The sequence below is a fragment of the Taudactylus pleione genome, unplaced genomic scaffold (genome assembly GCF_031769625.1).
Source record: "Taudactylus pleione unplaced genomic scaffold, aTauple2 ptg000095l, whole genome shotgun sequence".
NCBI classification, from domain to species: Eukaryota; Metazoa; Chordata; class Amphibia; order Anura; family Myobatrachidae; genus Taudactylus; species Taudactylus pleione.
Window position 1 is genome coordinate 11495426 of NW_028284497.1, and position 25064 is coordinate 11520489.

The 25064-nt window shown below is 44.0% G+C and overlaps 1 protein-coding gene across 3 annotated transcripts in view; it reads right to left on the bottom strand.

The window, feature by feature from the left end:
• LOC148526583 (uncharacterized) overlaps nt 1-25064 on the bottom strand; it is a 50359-nt gene that overhangs the window by 25220 nt on the left and 75 nt on the right. For 2 of the 3 annotated variants that reach the window (XM_088470226.1, XM_088470228.1), the window contains exon 2: nt 7686-7783. In XM_088470226.1, coding sequence (XP_088326352.1) covers nt 7686-7783 — 98 coding nt within the window. Of the gene's footprint in view, nt 1-7685; nt 7784-18087; nt 18118-25064 lie in introns of all 3 variants that reach the window. The other variant, XM_088470227.1, reaches the window with a different exon arrangement.

Below are 25064 nucleotides of genomic sequence, written 5' to 3' on the forward strand. Positions count from 1 at the left end.
CTGGAGAGTCCAAAGTATGCTCCGGGCGGCACCACAGCAGCTATACTGCAGCTGTACCATTCCAGGCACCATACTAGCCAGATGCAGGGGCGATGGGGCAGCAACAGTGCCACCTATAGAGCCTTTTGCTCTGTGAGACAGCACCGCACGCAAATTCCTAGTTACGGCCCTGGCTGCCACTTTCACCAACACACCCGCCACACTCGCATAACACCCCCATAAGACAGACCATCTCCATGTGTCTGTTAATTAATCTCTTAGTGATTGCCTAGAGAAACCCAGCACCTTTCCAATACATCTCTGATACCATGATTGCAACAGCACCTTTGTGTGTACACATGTCATACAAGCTCCGGAGGAGAGATTAAGGATTTCCGTGCACATGCAATCGCAAAAAAATTACCAAACACATGAAAATAAGCATTGCATGTGTCTCTGAATCAGGCCCTATATGTACAGAATGCACGAGGGTCTGCATAGCCTCATATGGGTGCGTTCACTTTCTAAAGCAGAGCATACACATCCAGATAAATTCAAACCGACAGACACTTCATCTGATAGCCTGCAAGCCGCAGATGTCCGCGGCTTACACTGTGAGATTTCTCTCACAGTGTATTAGCCCGACATATGCACTCCGCCCCCGGGGAGGAGACATTTCCTGTTCCTTCCATTGGAAGGAACACAGGAAATGTCTGTCGGTCGGCCGCGGCTGGGCATATACAGCCGGATGTGGCCGATAGTTTACCTCATATATTTTGCATCAGACGGGCATGCTGGACAATCTGGCATGCCCGACTGAGCAATATTTAACACTCGGTCGCCCGCACACACGCTACAATTATCGGGGCGATCCGAGGATATCGGGCGGATCGCCCCAATAATTGTAGTGTGTATGGCCAGTTTAAGCATGTGCAGGAAACACCATGCAAGCTGCCATACTGTATGGAGGAAATAAGCCATTCCAAAGGGAACAACTGGTCAGGCAAAAACAGAAAATCTGTGAAAAGATCAGACAGCCAATGAGTGTGTGACATTCAATCCATTTCCCCTCTTCTCTAACTACAGGAATATCCGGACATGTCATTCCTGTGAAGTAACCAGAATGTGCAGCTCAGTGAAATACATAGGCTGGATAGACACATAAACAAAATACAAGAAGCCTATATAGTTACCATAGGAATATGAATCTTCAAATCCCATTTCTTCATAATGCAAATTTTGCATTCTGTTTCCACTAATTTTTATCAATTTCTTATTATTGTCCTTTATTTTTAATGGAGCAACAAGGGTTACCCAGCGCTTTACAAATGAGCAAAACAAGAAAGTGACTTACAGCACAAAATACTGCGGGACAAGTACATGGTTTATACACATTGTAGCATCATAACACTCAAGCAGCAACCAAATATTAGGGGCCATTGTAGGGAGTATAAGATAGTGTAAGTAAGGGAAAGGAGAAGCACATGAGGACTTCAGAGAGTCAGTAACAAATTGAGGAATAGGCCAGCATTTCTGCAACATACCTCTCTTTTCATTGATTGAAGAACATAACCACAAACATATTTTGGGGACATCTCCATCTGATTTTTATTAATGAAACAATAGTTATTCTTTATTGTGTGATTTGGAGATTGTATAAACCTGTCCAGTATATTCTGGCTGTAACCTCCATTTGAAAGTCTTTAGGTGCATACACACGTAACGATTTTCTGTCAAATTATCTGTAAGATTTTCCCTTGAAAAAGTGAACGATTTTTTGAAGTGTAATGAACGATTTTTACAACGATGAGCGAAAAATGTTCCTTCCCTTAATGAAAATCGTTATGTTAGACAGTCTGAAATCGACAAACTACAAAATGGGAGCGCGCTTGAACGATTATCCTTCATCGTTATAACTCAGAAACTGAACGATTTTTTGAATGATTGAATGATAACGACGTCGTTAACGACAAATCGTTAAAATAATAGTTACGTGGGTATGCACCTTTAGTGTTCATTGAGTGCTCTTTCATCAAAGAGTAATTTCTTCTAGTCTTCAAAAATTCATCCCTGGGGACCTGCAAAGTTGCACCTTATCTTGGACATCAGAAATTTTGTCTCCTACAAATCAGCAGATGGGTTGTAAGAGGACTTTTGAGGGGAGCTGGACCGAGTGCAGTGTTCTTAAATAGTAGCACACCTAATTACAGTGACTACATGTTGAATATGCTAATTGGACATATTTACAAAGATACTGTATATATGTTTGGACATACAAATAATATCATATGGCTAAAGATTACTTATACTATTTGAACTACTAATGTTAACTTTCTGTACATTCTAAAAACAATTACAGTATATATCCGGAATAACTACAAAATGTTTTACTAACTTCTGGACTGATAACTAGGATTGTAATGTATATGAATTAAAATAATATACCTAGCTGCATGCTGTGATTATTATTCAAGTCCATGGAGTGCTGCCATTTGTTTGAATCTGAGCTACGGGTATGCTGAGGGCCTCTGGATGTGCACCCTGGCAATATATCAACTATTTGGAGTGATACATAGTCCAGAAAGCTGCACTCACTGTTATAAAAACTCCAATAGTGGGGTGCTCCATTACAGACACAAAAAAAGTCCAGAAGTAGATAAAGTCCAAATAAATGGGATAGGCACTCACCAGTTAGTAGAAAAAAGTTTTAATCACTCACATGATGTAAGACAATAGTCGACGTTTCGGTCCATATAGACCTTTATCAAGACAAGGAATTCACCACCATGATTCAGCCACAGGTAACCCCAAGTACACCTGCTGTGAGAGCCACCTTAAATAGCCCAAATCATCCCCGCTGGTACCACCCACAATCAAATACCAGAAGTGCCATAAATATATAATATAGCCAGTCGTATTAGACATACAGAGAAACATACCCGGTAGATGCATCAACTCACATTGTAACCCTCCAGCGGCACCACAAACAGGGCCAGCACACAGGGTATACGACCATTCATAGCTGAAACCGGAAGTCACCTGCGTTCCACATGGTGGAACGCAGGACATCCGGTTATTGCGGAGCAAGTGCCTATAATACGTCATCAAACTCCGATGCCAAAGCAGGCATACGTAACACCACTAGGGACGCTTCTAAGTCGGAAACAAAAAGGAAGGACGTTACCATAGAAACCGGTAACAACCACAACGCTACCCGCAAACCTAAAGTGGGAATAGATACCAGCATAACCAATCAGGACATCAAAAACTAGATGGTGTCTGAGACATCAACATACACATATTTAGATGCAAAATAGTGACATATTTAGATACAGAAAGTGCAAAACTGCACCCATACTCTTATACATCATATAAGTCAGAAACTACATAATGACACCATTACACACCATCTCATAGCACGGGCAGAAAAAAGGGGGCTCACAGAACAGGAGAATACCCTCCCAAAAGACTACATACATACAAATACTTAGACAAGACAAACAAAGAAATAACAAATATTACAAACATTATAAGATATATAATATTAAAAGATAAAGAACTTCAAGTATGTGCCAACACAGGTTCCATTCAGGTTAGAACTTTTGCATATTCTAGTCACCTCAAAAAAATATTATATGGGTGATACTCATTCAGGCCACGTGGGGCCACAGTATCAAGCAAAAAAATCCATTTAGCCTCACGTCTTCGTAGAAGCAGTTCTCTATCGCCACCACGACTAGATTTGGGAACATGGTCAATCAGCATGCACTTGAGTGACGCAGCAGAGTGTCCACAAGCAGCAAAATGTTTCGCCACTGGTTTATCAGAGGTCTTTGATTGTAGGGCTGCACGTATGGTCGAGCGGTGATTAGCCATACATTCTCGAAATGATCTTGTAGTCAAGCCTACGTAGTACAAACTACACGGGCATATCAATATATATATGACATATTCCATAGTGCAGTGTAATCTGAATTTGATCTCGATTTTCTTTCCACTATGTGGATGAACAAAATGGGTCCCAACCTGCATGGAACGACAGGTAGTGCAATCAGCACAACGATAGCATCCATTTTTGCCACTTTGAAGCCACTGCGTCGATGGCTGAGTCGGCTGCTTAGTTGGTCGCATCAACAATTGTCGCAGATTTGGGCCACGGCGATATGCCATCATAGGTGGTCGCTTATTAATTCCTTTGAATAATGGATCAGAGGAGATTATAGGCCAATGCTTCTTAATGGCCTTTCTTGCCACATTAGCTGCCAAATCATATGTCATGGGATAAATCATCCTGTTGGTCTCGATCAATTTTCTGTCAGTAATCTTAAAATGTCTGTGTCGTGCCTTGACCAGACATCTATCAACAACAACTGGTGAGTACCCACGTGCCAAAAATCTATTGCGCATATCATGCAACTGTATTTCTGCCAAATCTTGTGACGTATTGTTACGCAACACTCTAATAAATTGCGATATAGGAAGTGATTCCTTGAGACTGCTTGCATGATGACTTTTCGAATGAAGCAAAGTATTCCTGTCACTCACTTTTCGATAAAGTGTTGAACTCATCATCGCACCCTCACGCATAATTGTAACATCAAGGAAATTAATGGAGTTTTTGTCAATACAGGCGGTAAACCTAATTGGACTCTCCAATGCATTGAGGAATGTAATCATTTCAAAAAATTCAACTTTTGTGCCTGTCCAAATCATGAACAGATCGTCAATAAATCGTTTATAGCACAGGATCTTGTTACCATACATCCCTAAGATATATTGCTGTTCATACTGGTGCATATAAAGGTTGGCATACGATGGGGCCAAATTTAACCCCATCGCCGTTCCAGACACCTGTACAAAAAACTCATTGCCATAACTGAAGTGATTGTATCTAAGCATGAGTTCAATCAATTCACATATGAAATCAATCGGTGGCCCCACATGTTTACCATTAAGTAGAGCAGTTCTCACTGTCTCAATGCCCGCCTCATGGGGTATCACGGTATGCAGTGACACCACATCCATAGTAGCAAGCCACACATCCCCGGTAAGGTTATTAAAGGTCAAGACCTTATCCAGAAAATCGTGAGTGTCTTGTACAAAACTGCTCATCGAGGCCACATGTGGTTGCAAAAATGTGTCAACGAATTTAGCCAATGGTTGTAAAACCGAACCCATAGCAGATATGATCGGTCGACCGGGCGGGTCAACTAAGGTTTTGTGGATCTTAGGCAACAAATATATAATCGGGCATATCGGATGCCCAACTTTAAGAAAAGAAGCCACTCCATCATCAATCCACCTATGTTGTACCGCCCGGTCAATGACCACATCTACCTTACACTTAATATCAAACATGGGGTTATACGGCACACTAATATATGTGCGTAAATCACTCAATTGGCGTCGTACCTCCTTATCATAGGCCAGCCAATCTTGTATGACGACGGCCCCGCCTTTATCGGCTGGTCATATAACAATCGTGTCATCCCAAATTAAATCCTGTAAAGCCTGCCTCTGATCAAAGGTTAGATTGTCATATTTCTTAGTAACCTGCGTCAAAGCCATTTCATGTTCCACTAATCATAGAAACGTTTTAATACTAGCACTATTCGATTGAGGATCGAATAGGCTAGGGTTCTTAAATCTTTTAGTAGTAGGTATTTCCTTGGAATTGGCAAAATGTTCACGTAAACGTAGTTTACGGCCAAATTTATAGTGATCAACAGACCAATTGAACTTATTGTGTTGCACCGTAGGAAAAAAAGGTAAACCAAATGAGAGAACCTCACATTCTGAATCAGTGAGGCATCTACTAGATAAATTATATACTGGTTCTAATTCCTTGTGCGGCCCCTTCCACGCTTTTTTGCTTTTACCACCACATCTGCTCGGGTATCTGGGGCTAGGCTTCGGCCTGGACTTAAACCGGACCGTTGGCCTCTCTCTAAAAAAGAGGAAGAACCACTAGGGGGTCGACGACTATTTAATTCACTTTCAGAATTAGATTGTGAGGAAGATGTATCAGGCTGTAGGGGGGGCCTAAATCTCAAAGGGCCACCTCCACGTCGTATAGAATTCTCACCCTTCAGCCACCGATACACACTGTGATTAGTATAATCAGAATTAACAGTTGCTAATTTCTTACGTTTAAAAGATATAAGTTCCCTCTGATAGTTATTAATTTGTTCTTTCAATTTTCCAAGCCAATCATCAGAGGTATCGGTAGTTAAAGTACTAAGGTGCCCTGTATTGAATGTTCTGATCTCTTCACGTAATTTTATCAATTCTGTCCCTACTTCCTCCACTACCAATAGAATGAGGTCGAGCGAGCACTTATTCAATACCCCACACCATTTTGCGCAAAACGTCAAATTATTACGCCCAATGGTGGGGTTATTGCTCACTCTGAACCCTCTAGGGATCTTCTTATTCCGGTAGTAGTCTGAAAGAAACTGACCATGTAGGGTCAGGTCTACCTCGCGCTTCTTAAGCCTCAATAGTTTATAATATAGATCAGTACAAGACTCATCAGGTAATTTCGAGAACTCTGTGTGATCAAACAACACTTTATCCGCATCATCATCTGTAAGTGACACAAAATTGTTTTGTGCTAGATCAAGTAGTGTATCATCTAGCATCTGGAAGCCTTCATTCGCCATATTAATAAAATAACCCAACAGACAACAAAAAAGACAGACTTTACACACAAGCACCACACAACAATATTCTTAAATACTATTATCAGATATCAACATACAATAATAGTATCAGTAGAACCAATGAACAAGTGACCACTCCTCAATGCACTAGATGTTGAGCCCACAAGAACATGTTGGCACATACAAACACAAAACACATATTAACTCTGCCCCTAAAAAAAGGGGGATTTTTATTAAAAAGCATATAGAGTCCAAAAAATTGCTAATTAGATGATTGCAGACATCCAAAAGTGGGTATTATGTAACTCACGGTAAACCAATGAAAAAAGAGAACAACTCCTGTCTCATGTCCAGGTGCCAGCTTAAGGGTATATCAATAACCCGTAATCCATATAGTCCAGAAAGCTGCACTCACTGTTATAAAAACTCCAATAGTAGGGTGCTCCATTACAGACACAAAAAAAGTCCAGAAGTAGATAAAGTCCAAATAAATGGGATAGGCACTCACCAGTTAGTAGAAAAAAGTGTATATATATATATATGCACTCACTTTTTTGGGGAAAAAAAATCATCAAAGAATCAGCACTCACGCTTAGTAGATTTATTGTGGAGGTCACATATGAAAATTACAGCATCCAATAGTCAGCAGCAGCAGCCCGCCCCTGCTACTGACTATTGGACACTGTATTTTTCATATGTGACCTTCACAATAAATCTACTAAACGTGAGTGCTGGATCTTTGATGCTTTTTTTTCCCCAAAAAAGTGAGTGCATTTATTTTGTATGAACCAGGCACCGCATTTTTGAATAACTTTTTCAGGAGTGCTGTCTTGTCTCAAAATGTTTTTTTGTACAAATTGCACCAGTGCCCTCCTCGATTACTGACTCTGTGCAGAGACGGAAAATAAAACATATAGATTCTTAAATAGGCGGCACTCTGGTGACTTTTAAAGAATACTCTGAACCCCACAAATAGTGTCAATGTTTCAGAACTCTTCACTTAGGTTCTTTCGTCAGGATACAATAGTACAAAAAAACACATACCTTTATGCACTTCACCTCGTGACACAAAATGGCAGAGTTTCCGCTCAGGAAGTTATCTGACGTCATTTCAGTGTAACCCATCACCACACTTAGAAAAGCTAATGAATTAAAAAAAAACACAATATTATTTAATACTGCTTGGCATAGTACATTTGTGCTATAACAATGTAACAACTGTATAATAACCTTATAATATCATTGTATAAATGCTTAAATGTTAATACAAACTATATTTATGAAAACATAGAACATGCATAGTAGCGGGTAATAATAATTACAGACCTTAATGTCAATTCCTCCTAGAGTTAAATTGTGCCTGAAGATTAATGATCTGTCCCGTGGGCTATGTTGTGAGCTGACGCTAGGATATATTATTTAAAGATAGTGTCGGATGACACAAACTAATGAATCGTCTCATAAAACATTATGCTCACTGATGGTAATACTTATGCTAGAAGCTTTTTATTGCTCCTCAGCTGACAGCCTCGCAGGACGATGTTAAACCTTATTGAGGGGTCTATTTACTAAGCTGTGTTAGGAGATAAAGTGAATGGTGATAAGGTACCAGCCAATCAGCTCCTAACTGCCATGTCACAGGCTGTGTTTGAAGAATGACAATTAGGAGCTGATTGGCTGGTACCTTTTCACTGTTCACTTTATCTCCTAACACAGCTTAGTAAATAGACCCCTTAGTCTTTCCAGACAGCCAGCTTTACTAAAACATGACCCTGTAAAGAAATCAGTATACAGGATTATCTAACCATAATCTTTATACATGATAAAAACTAGGGGTGAGCGGGTTCGGATTTCTGAAATCCGAACCCCCCCGAGCCCCCCCGATCCGAGTCCGATCCGAGTCAGGCTCGACTTTTCCCGCCTGACTCGGATCTGACATCGAGGCAAAACGTCATCATCCCGCCTTCCGAGTCTCGCGGGTTTTGGATCCTATATAAGGTACCCGCGTCGGCGCCATTTTCTCACTCGGCTGTGGACAGTGAAGAGGGAGGGTGGGAGTTAGTGCTGTGTAGTGTAGTGTAGTGTAGTGCTGCTGTTGTCCACTACTTCAAAGTCCATAGGGGCTGGCTGTGTTGTGCTGTGCTGCTGTTGTTAATAGGGGCTGTGTCCACTACTTCAAAGTCCATAGGGGCTGGCTGGACTGTGTTGTGCAGTCAGTTCTCCATAGGGGCTGTGTCCACTCCAAAGTCCTGTGCAGTGTCCCAGTCCTAAAGGGGTGCTGTAGTGTTGTCCAGGGGGTGCTCTGTCCATCAGGGGTGCTCCCCCCAAGTGCTAAAAAAATAATATATTTTCTGTGTTTGTGAATTGTGTGCGCAGTAGCCGCACGTGCATCAACAAAGTAGTGCCAAGCGTGCGCCTGTGTCATAAGTAAAGGGCCGGCTGGCTTGACCGTTAAAGGGTGCTGTAACCCCCGAAAGTACACTCCAGTCCAAACCAAAAAAAAATTATTTTCTGTGTTTGTGAATTGTGTGCGCAGTAGCCGCACGTGCATCAACAAAGTAGTGCCAAGCGTGCGCCTGTGTCATAAGTAAAGGGCCGGCTGGCTTGATCGTTAAGGGTGCTGTAACCCCCGAAAGTACACTCCAGTCCAAACCAAAAAAAAAATTATTTTCTGTGTTTGTGAATTGTGTGCGCAGTAGCCGCACGTGCATCAACAAAGTAGTGCCAAACGTGCGCCTGTGTCATAAGTAAAGGGCCGGCTGGCTTGACCGTTAAGGGTGCTGTAACCCCCGAAAGTACACTCCAGTCCAAACCAAAAAAAAAATTATTTTCTGTGTTTGTGAATTGTGTGCGCAGTAGCCGCACGTGCATCAACAAAGTAGTGCCAAACGTGCGCCTGTGTCATAAGTAAAGGGCCGGCTGGCTTGACCGTTAAGGGTGCTGTAACCCCCGAAAGTACACTCCAGTCCAAACCCAAAAAAAAATTATTTTCTGTGTTTGTGAATTGTGTGCGCAGTAGCCGCACGTGCATCAACAAAGTAGTGCCAAGCGTGCGCCTGTGTCATAAGTAAAGGGCCGGCTGGCTTGACCGTTAAGGGTGCTGTAACCCCCGAAAGTACACTCCAGTCCAAACCAAAAAAAAAATTATTTTCTGTGTTTGTGAATTGTGTGCGCAGTAGCCGCACGTGCATCAACAAAGTATTGCCAAGCGTGCGCCTGTGTCATAAGTAAAGGGCCGGCTGGCTTGACCGTTAAGGGTGCTGTAACCCCCGAAAGTACACTCCAGTCCAAACCTAAAAAAAAATTATTTTCTGTGTTTGTGAATTGTGTGCGCAGTAGCCGCATGTGCATCAACAAAGTAGTGCCAAGCGTGCGCCTGTGTCATAAGTAAAGGGCCAGCTGGCTTGACCGTTAAAGGGTGCTGTAACCCCCGAAAGTACACTCCAGTCCAAACCAAAAAAAAATTATTTTCTGTGTTTGTGAATTGTGTGCGCAGTAGCCGCACGTGCATCAACAAAGTAGTGCCAAGCGTGCGCCTGTGTCATAAGTAAAGGGCCGGCTGGCTTGACCGTTAAGGGTGCTGTAACCCCTGAAAGTACACTCCAGTCCAAACCTAAAAAAAAATTATTTTCTGTGTTTGTGAATTGTGTGCGCAGTAGCCGCACGTGCATCAACAAAGTAGTGCCAAGCGTGCGCCTGTGTCATAAGTAAAGGGCCGGCTGGCTTGACCGTTAAGGGTGCTGTAACCCCCGAAAGTACACTCCAGTCCAAACCAAAAAAAAATTATTTTCTGTGTTTGTGAATTGTGTGCGCAGTAGCCGCACGTGCATCAACAAAGTAGTGCCAAGCGTGCGCCTGTGTCATAAGTAAAGGGCCGGCTGGCTTGACCGTTAAGGGTGCTGTAACCCCCGAAAGTACACTCCAGTCCAAACCTAAAAAAAAATTATTTTCTGTGTTTGTGAATTGTGTGCGCAGTAGCCGCATGTGCATCAACAAAGTAGTGCCAAGCGTGCGCCTGTGTCATAAGTAAAGGGCCAGCTGGCTTGACCGTTAAAGGGTGCTGTAACCCCCGAAAGTACACTCCAGTCCAAACCAAAAAAAAATTATTTTCTGTGTTTGTGAATTGTGTGCGCAGTAGCCGCACGTGCATCAACAAAGTAGTGCCAAGCGTGCGCCTGTGTCATAAGTAAAGGGCCGGCTGGCTTGACCGTTAAGGGTGCTGTAACCCCTGAAAGTACACTCCAGTCCAAACCTAAAAAAAAATTATTTTCTGTGTTTGTGAATTGTGTGCGCAGTAGCCGCACGTGCATCAACAAAGTAGTGCCAAGCGTGCGCCTGTGTCATAAGTAAAGGGCCGGCTGGCTTGACCATTAAGGGTGCTGTAACCCCCGAAAGTACACTCCAGTCCAAACCTAAAAAAAAATTATTTTCTGTGTTTGTGAATTGTGTGCGCAGTAGCCGCACGTGCATCAACAAAGTAGTGCCAAGAGTGCGCCTGTGTCATAAGTAAAGGGCCGGCTGGCTTGACCGTTAAAGGGTGCTGTAACCCCCGAAAGTACACTCCAGTCCAAACCAAAAAAAAATTATTTTCTGTGTTTGTGAATTGTGTGCGCAGTAGCCGCACGTGCATCAACAAAGTAGTGCCAAGCGTGCGCCTGTGTCATAAGTAAAGGGCCGGCTGGCTTGACCGTTAAAGGGTGCTGTAACCCCCGAAAGTACACTCCAGTCCAAACCAAAAAAAAATTATTTTCTGTGTTTGTGAATTGTGTGCGCAGTAGCCGCACGTGTATCAACAAAGTAGTGCCAAGCGTGCGCCTGTGTCATAAGTAAAGGGCCGGCTGGCTTGACCGTTAAAGGGTGCTGTAACCCCCGAAAGTACACTCCAGTCCAAACCAAAAAAAAATTATTTTCTGTGTTTGTGAATTGTGTGCGCAGTAGCCGCACGTGCATCAACAAAGTAGTGCCAAGCGTGCGCCTGTGTCATAAGTAAAGGGCCGGCTGGCTTGACCGTTAAAGGGTGCTGTAACCCCCGAAAGTACACTCCAGTCCAAACCAAAAAAAAAATTATTTTCTGTGTTTGTGAATTGTGTGCGCAGTAGCCGCACGTGCATCAACAAAGTAGTGCCAAGCGTGCGCCTGTGTCATAAGTAAAGGGCCGGCTGGCTTGACCGTTAAGGGTGCTGTAACCCCCGAAAGTACACTCCAGTCCAAACCTAAAAAAAAATTATTTTCTGTGTTTGTGAATTGTGTGCGCAGTAGCCGCACGTGCATCAACAAAGTAGTGCCAAGAGTGCGCCTGTGTCATAAGTAAAGGGCCAGCTGGCTTGACCGTTAAAGGGTGCTGTAACCCACAAAGTACACTCCAGTCCAAACCAAAAAAAAAATTATTTTCTGTGTTTAGCCGCACGTATATATCAAATCGATATAACATAAATGGAGGACAAAACTTTCTCCGATAAAAATAAAATAGAGAAAGATCAAGAACCACTTCCTCCTAGTGCTGAAGCTGCTGCCACTAGTCATGACATAGACGATAACATGCCATCAACGTCGTCTGCCAAGGCCGATGCCCAATGTCATAGTAGAGGGCACATACAATCCCAAATGGCAAAGTTCAGGAAAATGACCTTGAAAAAGACATTTAAATCAGCTGAAGAGAAACGTAAACTTGCCAATATGCCATTTACGACACGGAGTGGCAAGGAACGGCTAAGGTCGATCCCTAGTATGTTCATGACTAGTGGTTCAGCTTCACATGACGATGGAAGCACTCCTCCCACTAAAAAAATCAAAAGAGTTAAGCTGGCAAAAGCACAGCGAAGAACTGTGCTTTCTAAGAAGATATCACAAATCCCCAAGGAGAGTCCAAGTGTGGTGGTGGTTGCGATGCCTGACCTTCCCAGCACTGGACGGGAAGAGGTGGCTCTTTCCACCATTTGCACGCCCCCTGCAAGTGCTGAAAGGAGCACCCACAGTCCACTTGCTGATATGCAAATTGAAGATGTCACTGTTGAAGTACAACAGGATGAGGATACTGGTGTAGCTGGCGCTGAGGAGGAAGTTGGCGAGGAGGATTCTGATGGTGATGTGGTTTGTTTAAATCAGGCTCCGGGGGAGACAGTTGTTGTCCGTGGGATGAAAAAGCCCATCACGGTCATGCCTGGGCAGAAGACCAAACATTCCACCTCTTTGGTCTGGCAATATTTCTATCCAAATCCGGACAACAACTGTCTTGCCATATGTACCATATGTAAAGGTGAAATAAGTAGGGGTAGGGACGTCAACCACCTAGGAACATCCTCCCTTATACGGCACCTGCAGCGCGTTCATAAAAAGTTACTGTCAAGTTCAGAAACTTTGGCTCAGACCGTAAGCAGTCCAGGGACACCTAAATCCCGTTGTCCTGTTGTATCCAAGCGCCTGCAAACCACACCGTCAACTCCCTCCTCGTCAATTTCCTCCTTAGTCAGGATCGGAAGTAGTCCTGCAGGCCATATCACTGGCATGACTGACTCTCCTATCCGGGATTCCTCCGGAGGATCCTGCATTGCTACGCCTACTGCTGCCGCTGCTGCTGTTGCTGCTGCTGCTGGGAGTCGTTCATCATCCCAGAGAGGAAGTAGGAACACCACTACTTTTACTAAACAATTGACCCTCCAACAGTCCTTAGCGAGGAGGATGAAGTACGACAGCAGTCATCCTGAAGCAAAACGTATAACTGAGGCCTTGACTGCTATGTTGGTGTTAGACGTGCGTCCGGTATCCGCCATTAGTGCAGTGGGATTTAGACAATTGATGGAGGTAGTGTGTCCCCGGTTCCAAATCCCGTCTAGATTCCACTTCACTAGGCAGGCGATACCGAGACTGTACAGAAACGTCAGAAAAAGTGTCCTCAGTGTCCTGAAAAATGCCGTTGTACACAATGTCCACTTAACCACGGACATGTGGACAAGTGGAACAGGGCAGACTAAGGACTATATGACTGTGACAGCCCACTGGGTAGATGTATCACCTTACGCAGCAACAGCAGCAGCGTCACCAGTAGCAGCATCTCAGAAACGCCAGCTCGTTACAAGGCAGGCTACGCTGTGTATCACCGGTTTCAGTAAGAGGCACACCGCCGACAACCTCTTAGAGAAACTGAGGGAAATCATCGCCCAGTGGCTTACCCCACTTAGACTCTCCTGGGGATTTGTGATATCTGACAACGCCACCAATATTGTGCGGGCATTACATCTGGGCAAATTCCAGCACGTCCCATGTTTTGCTCACACAATAAACTTGGTGGTGCAGAATTTTCTGAAAAGCGACAGGGGCGTGCAGGAGACGCTTTGGGTGGCCCGAAAAATTTCTGGCCACTTTCGCCATTCAGCGACTGCGTGCCGAAGACTGGAGCGCCAGCAAACACTCTTGAACCTGCCCCGCCATCACCTGAAGCAAGAGGTTGTGACGCGGTGGAACTCAACCCTCTATATGCTTCAGAGGATGGAGGAGCAGCAAAAGGCCATACAAGCCTATACATCCACCTATGACATAGGCAAAGGAGGGGGTATGCACCTGACTCAAGCGCAGTGGAGAATGATTTCCGTGTTGTGCAAGGTTCTTCAGCCCTTCGAACTTGCCACACGTGAAGTCAGTTCAGACACTGCCAGCTTGAGTCAGGTCATTCCCCTCATCAGGCTTTTGCAGAAGCAGCTGGAGAAAGTGAAGGAGGAGCTAAGACGGAGCGATTCTGCTCGGCATGTTTGACTTGTGGATGAAGCCCTTCATTCGCTTTGCCAGGATTCCAGGGTGGTCAATCTGTTGAAATCAGACCACTACATTTTGGCCACCATGCTCGATCCTAGGTTTAAAGCCTATGTGGTGTTTCTCTTTCCGGCCGACACAAGCCTGCAGAGGTGCAAAGACCTGCTGGTGAACACACTGTCAGCTGAAGCGGAACGTGACACGTCAACAGCTCCTTCTTCATTTTCTCCCACAACTGGGGCTGCCAGGAAAAAACTTAGCTATCCTAAGGAACCCGCTGGCGGTGATGCAGGGCAGGCAGGACCAAGTTTGGACATCTGGTCCGGACTGAAGGACCTGGCAACAATTTCTGACATGTCTGCTGTCACTACATATGATACTGTCACCATTGACAGAATGGTGGAGGATTACATCGGTGACAGCATCCAAGTAGGCATGTCAGACAGTCCATACCTGTACTGGCAGGAAAAAGAGGCAATTTGGAGGCCCCTGTATAAACTGGCTCTATTTTACCTGAATTGCCCCCCCTCCAGTGTGTACTCCGAAAGAGTGTTTAGTGCAGCCGGGAACCTTGTCAGCGAAAGGCGTAGGAGGTTGCTTCCACAAAATGTGGAGAAGATGATGTTCATAAAAATGAATTATCAACTCTTCCAGGGAGACCAGCCTCAAGAACGTACAGAGGGACCTGTGGTGGTGGATTCCAGTGGGGACGAGTTAATACTCTGTGAGGATGAGGATGTACACAACACTGAAGAGGGTGAGGAATCGGTGGATGAGGAGGATGAGGACGACATCTTAATTAATTGCACATTAATTGCCAGCTTGTTTTGTGGGGGCCCAAACGAACCAATCATTTCAGCCACAGTCGTGTGGCAGACCCTGGCGCTGAAATGATTGCTTTGTTAAAGTGTGCATGTCCTGTTTATACAACATAAGGGTGGGTGGGAGGGCCCAAGGACAATTCCATCTTGCACCTCTTTTTTTTCTTTGCATTATGTACAGTTTGGGGCCTAGTTTTTCAAACTGCCATCCTGTCTGCCACTGCAGTATCACTCCTAGATGGGTCACGTGTTTGTGCCGCCCACTCGTGTCGCTTAGCATAGTCATCCAGCTACCTCGGTGCAACCTTTTGGACATAAAAACACTATTGTGAGGTGTTCAGAATAGACTGGAAATTAGTGGAAATTAAGGTTATGGAGGTTAATAATAGCATAGGAGCAGAAAAACCAACACATTCTGTGATTTTAGCTGTTTTTATGCTTTTTAAAAAAAAAAATACAGATCCAAAACCCAGAACCCAAAACACGGAAGGGTGGTTTTGGCAAAACCAATCCAGATCCAAAACACGAAGAAAGATCCAGATCCAAAACCAAAACACGAAACACGAAAAGTGGCCGGTGCACACCCCTAATAAAAACACATGCTCTTTGCATATAAAATAAATACCTTTTGATATGCCAATTAAGGAACTCATTCATGAAAAACAATGCATATGCTAATGTACCAAAAGAGAACAGTTCAATTCAATGTGATCGTATCTTAAGTATAATAGAATGTATAATCTGCCACCTACAGTATGTTAGTCAAATTGTCAATAAATATCACCACTCTCAAATGCCCTCGGTGGACAAAAAAACAAAAGTCAAACTATGCATATCTGTTAGGATTTACGGTTAGCAAATCATCTTGGTGGCAGTTCCCAGTCATAGTTGTCACTGGGATACTGCATCATGTCCTGTCCTTGTTCTGGCTTTTTGCAGGAAGCTGGAAATCCTGTCTTGTCTGTGTTTTTATTATAGCCTGTCATTCATGTCTGTCTGTGTGTTTTGTATCATGTGCTTCACTAATTACTAGCTGTCAGAGCTCAGGTGCACACATGCCTTTGACTAGGATGTGCTCTCTCCAGGAACTGGTTCTGATTGGGCCCTGCTTTCTTAAGGTTTCAGCCAGCCTTGCACTCCATGCCGGTTATACTGTCTGACAACCAGTGTATGCATTTCTTTCTGAAGTGTGAACTTTTGATGGTCTCCCCAAGTTCCACAGTTCCAGTGTCCTGCACCTATGTGTCTATCATATCATCTGATACAGAATTACCAACATTGGCTAATAAACGCATTAGGACTATTTTTTACGTGGCAGAAACATCAGGGATTACCTTGTGCATGCAGATGTTACCAACTTTGGCAAAAAATCCCCAAAAACCTTTTTAGGAGTCCCTAAAATTTGCCGTTAAATGTACGGGCTGCGTGAAAGACAGCTACATGCAGACAGGTGACACCATCAAGCATCCTTACTCTGCTAAAACATTTAAAATCAGACATCATTAATCCTGTATGTCGAAATATGTAATCTATGCATTTATTTGCCCGTGCAGCAAATAAGTGATACCCCAGTATATAAGGCTTGGCTGTTAGGGGATATTTTCCCAATCATACAGCGCCTTCCATCTATAAATATGTTTGCTGCTTTGCTTGTTGGTTTCATGTGTCACCCCCCCCCCCCTCTCAGGGGCAGGACATTGCAGCAGGCTGCCCTCGCTGGACTTAGAAACTACAGGGGTACGTGGAAGGGACAGGACACTGCAGCCACTGCATAGGGGGAACTGTCCCCATAGTGACCTACAGTAGAGAGGGGCAGAGCAGTGTGTGCGGTGAGCAGGAAGGAGCCCGCACGTGACCGCTAGTATAAAAGGGAGCACCCACGGGGGCCACTGGGTTGTAGAGCCTGAGGTGACAGGACGGGGGAAGGATCCGCCAAAGGTGCAGAGAGTGAGTCTTACCGGCAGGCGCTGTGAGGAGCCGCCTCTGCCATGTAGAGCTGCCGGAGGTGTGAGGAGCTGTTGCTAGAGCACACAGGAAGCTACTGCCGGAAGCCTGAGAGGGGGAAGCAGCATGAACAGTGGAGCCACCCTACATCCTCCCCCTTCTTGTTGACTGACAGCCGGGATCCAAAGGAGCAGCCACGGCAGCAGTACTGCAGAGGAGAGGCGGAGCTGACTGGCTGGAAGGCGGGCTATGGGCGGCATCCTGGTCCAGTGGCAGGAGCAGTGACAATGGAGCTGGCTGGAAGGGGCGGTGATTGCCCTAAGCAGAGAGACTTTCTTATCGCAGGAGTTCTGGAGAGGTGATGAACGATCCAGCACTATCCTCCCTGTGGTGTTGGAGACCGGAGGCATGGCTACCTAAGTCAGGGGTTGAGCCGGAGGCAGGACATGTGAGTAATCCAGCCAGCCTTTTTAATAAAACAAACACACCACCACCACAGTGTCAGGGGCTGACAAGACTGAATGGAGAGGTATAACAGTGGCCCCCTAGTTATAGTCAGCAGAGACTTTGCTAACAGCTGCATGAGAAGTAAATAAATCATCACAACTTACCGGAATTGACAGTGTATATGCAGGTTATGCCCCTATATGCCTGTCTCTGTTGTCTTCACTCGAGGAGACAATTGAGATCTCAAACGTTATTCTACCGTATTATTCTTCAGAGATAGAACAGCCCAAGTCAGTAATAAATATTTAGATAAGAACGGCCGAGAACCCCTATGTTAAGGGTCAGCATAAAATCGTTTATTTATTCTAGTGACTACATAGCCCCATTGGAGGTACTGGAGTCATTACACTGTGTAAGTTGTAAGAGGAATAAAGCCGGAATATCACCATAAAAAGAATTGCAACTTTAAATCTCACTGCATAACCAACCTTTTAGCCGTTATTTCAACGTTTTGTCATCTGTAATAACAAAGGAAAGGAAAATAAAGAGGCAGGAGACCATACACTTATTCTTCATTCTCAATAGATGTTAATACAGTCTGCAGTTTCCCTAGGAGTTAAATAATAGTGACTTCAGTAAATATCCCGGGCACCGTTTGCAAACATTACATCAACTAGTCACTCACTTGCATGCATAAAGGACGAGAAACTATAATTTGTTTTGTGCACAAAATAATACAGCAATTTATGTCATCCATTATTGATGATATATGGTAATATTTTCTTGTTGCATGCCTATTGCTTAACCCCTTTCCTCATCAGCTTGGACAAAGGTTCCTGTGTTCCAGTCATAATAAGATTTACAGATTCCAGTGTACTTTTTCTGGTGTAAAGTTGTGTAACAAATTGTACTTTAAATTGTTTTATTGTGATGCTGGTGTAGAAGTTGTTACTTTGCTGCACTACAAATAGCTGAATAAATATCATCTTATTGCCATTCTTGCCTGTATCTATTTGGTAACATTCCGGAAGAACCCAAGGTGATCCAGAGACATACTTGGTAAGGAATCATCCTAACACAACACACTTAGAATAGTACACCCCTAAGTAGGGTGTTACAAATATACCTGTAGGAAAAACTGTTTGCCAATTTGAAACCAGAATGGCATAGCATAGACAAGCAATAAGGGCAGCAGTACTCTAAGGCACTAGTGAACAGCCAGTTGCCAGGCATCTTTCTATGATGGGTCACTCGCCAACAGCAATTAAACATATGATTATAGATCATGCCCCCCCCTTACTAAGGGAGGTGACAAATCAAAATTATTACTTTAAAAGGAGGCAAAGTGGATGTTTTTATTAGATGCTTTAAGTTTCATTTGACGTCTCTTTGTACTGTATATTTTGTGTGTTGTTTCACACTTTACATTTGATCAAACTGTCTACCTGTTTGCAAGCAGAATATTGGCTGTATAGCATATAGATATTTGTCAGTTGATTAATTGTTATTAGGATGTAGCATATTAGTGATGCTTTTAGGACATCAGGCATGTGTGATATTTGTGTTTTTTTGTTTACTTGCTGTTAGGTTTGTCTTATCATGATGATAAATTGTCATGTGTTAATTGTACTATTAGCTACTAATTAGCTGGGCTGCATTGGTTTGTGGAGCTTGGCTACTTGCTTTGATTAATTATCTGCTCACCGAGAGCCTAACAGCTGTGCTACATTAATAGTGTGCAGAGTATTTCTGTTTTACCCCAGATTATCTTGCTTCTTATTAACCATGGATTATTACGAGTTAATATGCAGGGAGATTATGCCTATACTTTTTTATTATATGCCTCATTATTTTTAATGTATTTTTTGTACTTTAACATGAAGGGAGCACTGGGTGTGACATCATCATCCTGCATCCCATGGCTGGGAGATGCGCCAGACATGAGGCTACATTGGTGGAGTAAAGCATGTTTTTTGTATTGCCCTGATGAAAATGCACCAGCATTGAAACTTTGGCTTTTGCACTACCTGGTGGTCTTGCGTTTTTTTCAATTCCTAAGTGCCACTTCATGTATTCACGTCATATTGGCCCTCCCCATTGACCTGCAATCGTTTCTGTTAGGGGGTTATGGGTACTCAGAATCCCCCCCCTGCATGCTCTTCTGGCTATATCGGTCCAACTCAATTACCTATTGCTATAGTCAGAGTGTGATGTCCTGGTTTTGTTGTGGGCCTGGGGTGGTGATAGGAGCAGACACAGAAGCAGATTTAAAACAAAACGTGGAACTTTTAATAAGTGGTTTGGCAGACATGAACAATGGGACAAAATAAGTCCAGGGATGGCACTAAAGTGCAAATGGGAACTGAGGTGAATGCAATGAGTAAAAGTCCAGGTAGTGGCAGATAAGAGCAGTCCAGTATCCGGGCAGGCAGGTAGCGTTTCACAAGTAACAGGTGGTGAGCACAGGGAACTCTCTCAGCTATGCTGAGAAACATGTTGCACTGGCAATGAAGTGAGGCTCTGAACCTCCCTAAATACCAAGTGCTGTGCTATGACTGGCCAGAGAGAGCATGTGACAAACCAGGATTGGGCGATTAGGTCACGTGACCGGAAGCAAGATGGCGGCGCCCATGCCAGAGTGGAAAGGAAGCACCACCAGGCCTCACCAGCCCAAAGTGACAACATGCCTGCACAGAACTACGCACAGCCAACGCTCCTCACCAAACACCAGCGCCACCGCTAGACGCCCTCTGCCATAGTGACTTCACAGGTAATACCCGTCGACCACCGTGCCGAGAAACTCTGGTCATGACACAGAGCCGGCCCTAGGCATAGGCAAACTAAGCAAATGCCTAGGGGCATTCAAGCCCACCTAGAGCCAGCGGAGTTTGGGGGCAGGTACGGCCGGAGCACCTGCTTCTGGCTGGGCAGAGTTCAGCTGACAGCTCTGATTGGGCCCGGCAGCAGCAAATAGTGAGCTGGTAGCAACAGAACAGCCGCCGCTGGTTTTCAGGGCACCTGGACTGCGGCTAGTGGCGGCATGCACTGGGATGCAGCCTGCTAGCCTGAGCTGGGAAAAGCAGGTCCACCACCCACTGCTTGCTGTACCTCAAGTTGGGTGGCTCTGCAGGCTGTGCTCAATTAAAGTAAGTCTGGAACTGGGAGAGGGCTGAGGTGCTGACTGCTGGGAGAGGGGTACACTGCTGGTATAGGGTCAAGGATGAGTGTTGCTACTGTGCTGGGAGAGGAGGGTGCCATGCTGGGTGATGACTGGGGTGTTGGGTAGGATGAGGGGGGTGCAGTGCTGGGATATGTAAGGTGTGCTATCGTGCTGTGCTGAGAGAGGGCAGGGGTGTTATGATCTGTGCTGGGAGAGGGGTGATGTGTTGTGCTCTGTGCTGGGAGAGGGGTGCTGGGAGCAAAGCACAATGGGGGATAGAGCCATAGTACAGTGAGACCATGCCCCTTCAGTGGGGCCACACCCCTTTTTAGGATCCCATGGAGGGGGGGCATACTCCAAAAAACTTGCCTATGGCACTAATTTGGCTAGGGAAAGCTCTGGTATATCTCTCAGCTATCGTTATATCCATCCAAGCTTGGTTACCGTACACTATACTGGTCCCAGTCTGGTTACCATATGCTATACCTGTTCCAGCTCGGTTACCTTACATTAGTTATCTCTTTGGACCCAATATCATATCTAGTGTCTGCTCTTCTCCTCAATCCTTACTCCATGTGAAGGAATTTAATCAAGCCACCTAGATTTCTTCACATAGCCTCCAAACCAGCTCCCACTGAAAACTCCAGTCTGAATACCGAAAAATCCTCATTTTTCTCATCCACTGTGAGGTTTTTGACTGCCCCCTTTGCAGCCTGCTTTACTGATTCATATCTTACTTAGAAATCAGTTCAAAGTTTTCAACCTCACTATAGGTGCATACACACGGTACGATCTGTGCCACCAATGACTTGAAAGATATCTTTCAAAGATGTCGTTCATTGATATCATTCAAAGATCGTTCAAAGATCTTTCAAATATATCTTAAAGTGAGTCGTCCTGCCACATCTCTGAACAGGGAAAATTGACAATATCGTCCAAATTGGCCGGCATGCATGGACGATGAAAGATATCTTTATAGTCCATATGGGAACGTGCATCATTGGTCACTGGTCGATCGTTCACTGCCTAAAAATGAAGGATATCAACGATATATTGTTCAACAATATTGTTATCATTCATATTGTTCGTGTGTATGCAGCATTGCAAAGCATTAAGCCTCCCTGCATCGCTATGCTTATCTCTGTCCATACTGCCTCCTCTGTATAATGCCTATCTTTCTCTTTCTAGAGCCTCTCCTCCACCCTGGTCACTTCCTCTGTTGCTCATATCCATGATTTTGCTTGTAGTAACCCCATATTCTGGAACTTACTCCCTCTCCCAATCAGAATTTCTACCAAGCTCTATAGTGAAATGCACCCCCTTAAAATTCATCTTTTCCAGTTCATCCTCCAAGCAGGGCTCTCCTTCCACAGCATCACCAGTGCCTTGCTCTCTTGTCATTTTCCCCACTCCAGTCACTCTGACTCTGTTTGATCGCCTATATGTTCAGTGCAGGATCATTGAGTACTGAATCGATTCCCACCCAAGGCTCATGCTGGGTTCATTGAGTTTCCCTACCCTCATTCCTGTTGTCTGTCCAAACCAGTCTGTGGTGTTATTTTAATATTTGATACTTATGCTTTTATGACTATTGTATTTATTGTCTGATAATCATGTATACCCTGTGGTGAACTATAAGATAATAATAATAATAATTAATAAAATATGGTTTAAACTTTAAAATCATTTTAGAGAACATATTGTCCAGTTACAATCAAAATAAATCTTTTCATATGTGTGTCTACTAGATGGTAAATGGTTGGTCAGATCCCGTTCAATTAATCTCACATGATAGGTGACGGAACAGGGAGGGCAAGGGGGTGGCTCGCCACCCCCAATTATTTGAGAGGCACCATTCAGAAGAGTGGTGGCTGCGGACAGTCAGAAATTGTGCATTATAGGAATAGGCTGCACAGCCACTGCTCTGCATGGATAAGAAGGTGTAATGTGCAACTTAAAAGACTGCACAATACACCTCCTTCATGCAGTGCAGGGGCAATGCAGCTTATTCATATAATGCACAGCACCTGCCTCATGCTTCATTTAATCACTACAGTTATGTACTTTTATGGTTGAACCTTGACTGGCATTAGAAGTAGCATAGATGGTGTAATGGTTAGCATGCACCGTGACTGGCATTAGAAGTAGCATGGATGGTGTAATGGTTAGCATGCACCTTGACTGACATTAGAAGTAGCATGGATGGTGTAATGGTCAGCATTGAGGACCTCATTCAGAGCCGGTCGCACAAAGCGTGCGGTCGGTCTGAATGACGTCCTCCTTTGCGGTGGTAAGGCTGTGGGTTAACACCCACAGCCTTGCGACCGCCTAAGGTGATGGTCATGATTGTCAAGACCATCGCGACCATCGGGGCTTACGACGAGACCCTAGGGTAGGGTCTCCCTTGTCGTAAGCCCCGGAGAGCTTTCGGCTCTGTCTGAGCCGGAAGCTCTCCACTGACATCACTAGTGATGTCAGTGGGGCCGCCCCCAAACGGTAGGCGTTCCCATGGGAACGCCTCCGTTTGGGCTGCCACCCCCCCGGCCCACCTTCCAAACGGGGCGAGCTGTCAATCAACATCGACAGTTTGCCCCCTTTGGATCGAGACCCGCTACGACCGGCGCTGTCGGTCGTAGCGGGTCTCACGCATGCGCATGACGGCGCTGGCGCCGTCGTGCGCATGCTCTGTGGGGGGCCATCGACCCGGTCCGAGCGCATTGGCGCTAACGACCGGGTCTGAATGACCCCCTGAGATCCTTGGTTTGATTCCCACCATGGCCCTAACTGTGTGTAGTTTGTATATTATCCCCATGGTTGTAAGGCTTTCCTTTGAGTTCTCTTCGTTTCTCCCACACTATACTTCTCCCAAAATATACTGTCAGATTAATTGGCTCCAAACAACAATTCACCCTAGTGTGTATGTGTGTGTTTGTATACAGTAGTGTAAGGTACTATAGTTTGTAAGCTCCACCGGGACAAGGTTTGATGTGAATGGCAAATATTCTCTTTAAAGCCTTGTGGAATATGTGTGCTCTATTTAAATAACTGGTAATAAAATAAAATAATAATAACTTGTGTATTTTGTAATTTCATGTTGTTTACTGTTTAAAACTTTTCCTTTAGTAAGGTCTGCATTGTAACTGCTAATGATTTCCTACATTGTAAAATATCTTGTAAGAATAACATTATGCATCTTTATTTAAGAAACTGATAAAAATTACAAGCATAATATTTAGCCAACATAAATAAATGCATGTAAGCACTGTATAAATTAAATTGGACAATTTTTCTAAATGTTATTAGATAAAGTACCTTATATAATGTATGATAATAGGGTACAAAAAAAGGAGCAGCTGTGTTAATAGTCCCATAGTGTTATAGATAATTAGCAGCAGCACATTTTCCACTTACAATTCATACAGGTGCACTTTAATTGACATTAAGTGGAAGTTTGTTCATGCACGGAGACAACAAAGAGTTGTCATTTTATACTAAAGTTTTATTTAGTAATGATAACTTTCTAGGCATGATTTACTGAACTTGTCATAATTCAATTTGCAAACTTAAAAGAACTTTATAAAAACAAAAATCTTAGTTTTTGTATTTCATAAAAGTGTTTTTCATATGATCAAATTATATATCTGGTAGTTAACATCATAGAATGTAACCAGCTGCGTAACTGTATAGTACATAAATCACATAGGGGCAGATGTACTAAGCTCTGGAAAGTGATAAATTGGAGAGTGATAAAATAATAACTAATCATCTCCAAACTGTAATTTTTCAAACACAGTCTATAACAGGAGCTGAGTGGCTGCTCATTTATCACTCTCCACTTTTTCACTTCCCAGAGCTTAATACATATCCCCCACAGTATAAAACTACTAATAATTGGCACACATGTACAAATGAAACTTGAGGACAATTTAGCTACATATATATCATTGTCTTGTCCCACTTAATTAACACAGTGTATATGTAAATATATGAGGATAACTTCCTCTTTATATAGAGAACAATGTCAGGGAAATGTCCACTGCAAAATCTATACAGTCAGTTCCTGAGCTGATATCTCAGTAACTCCTCAGCCCAGTCATGCAGAATCTCCTGTGGTTACTCTGTGTTGTGTCCTCACTACAATGTGAGTCTGATTTGCTGATCATCTCATAGTCCCAGTAACATGATCACTGGAAGAGCTAATAGAGAACCAAAATGTTTTGTGTTTATTTGCAGGTGTCACTGCACAAATCTCCTTAGTGGAGTCTGGACCTGGTACTGTGAAGCCAACAGAGACTCTGGAACTGA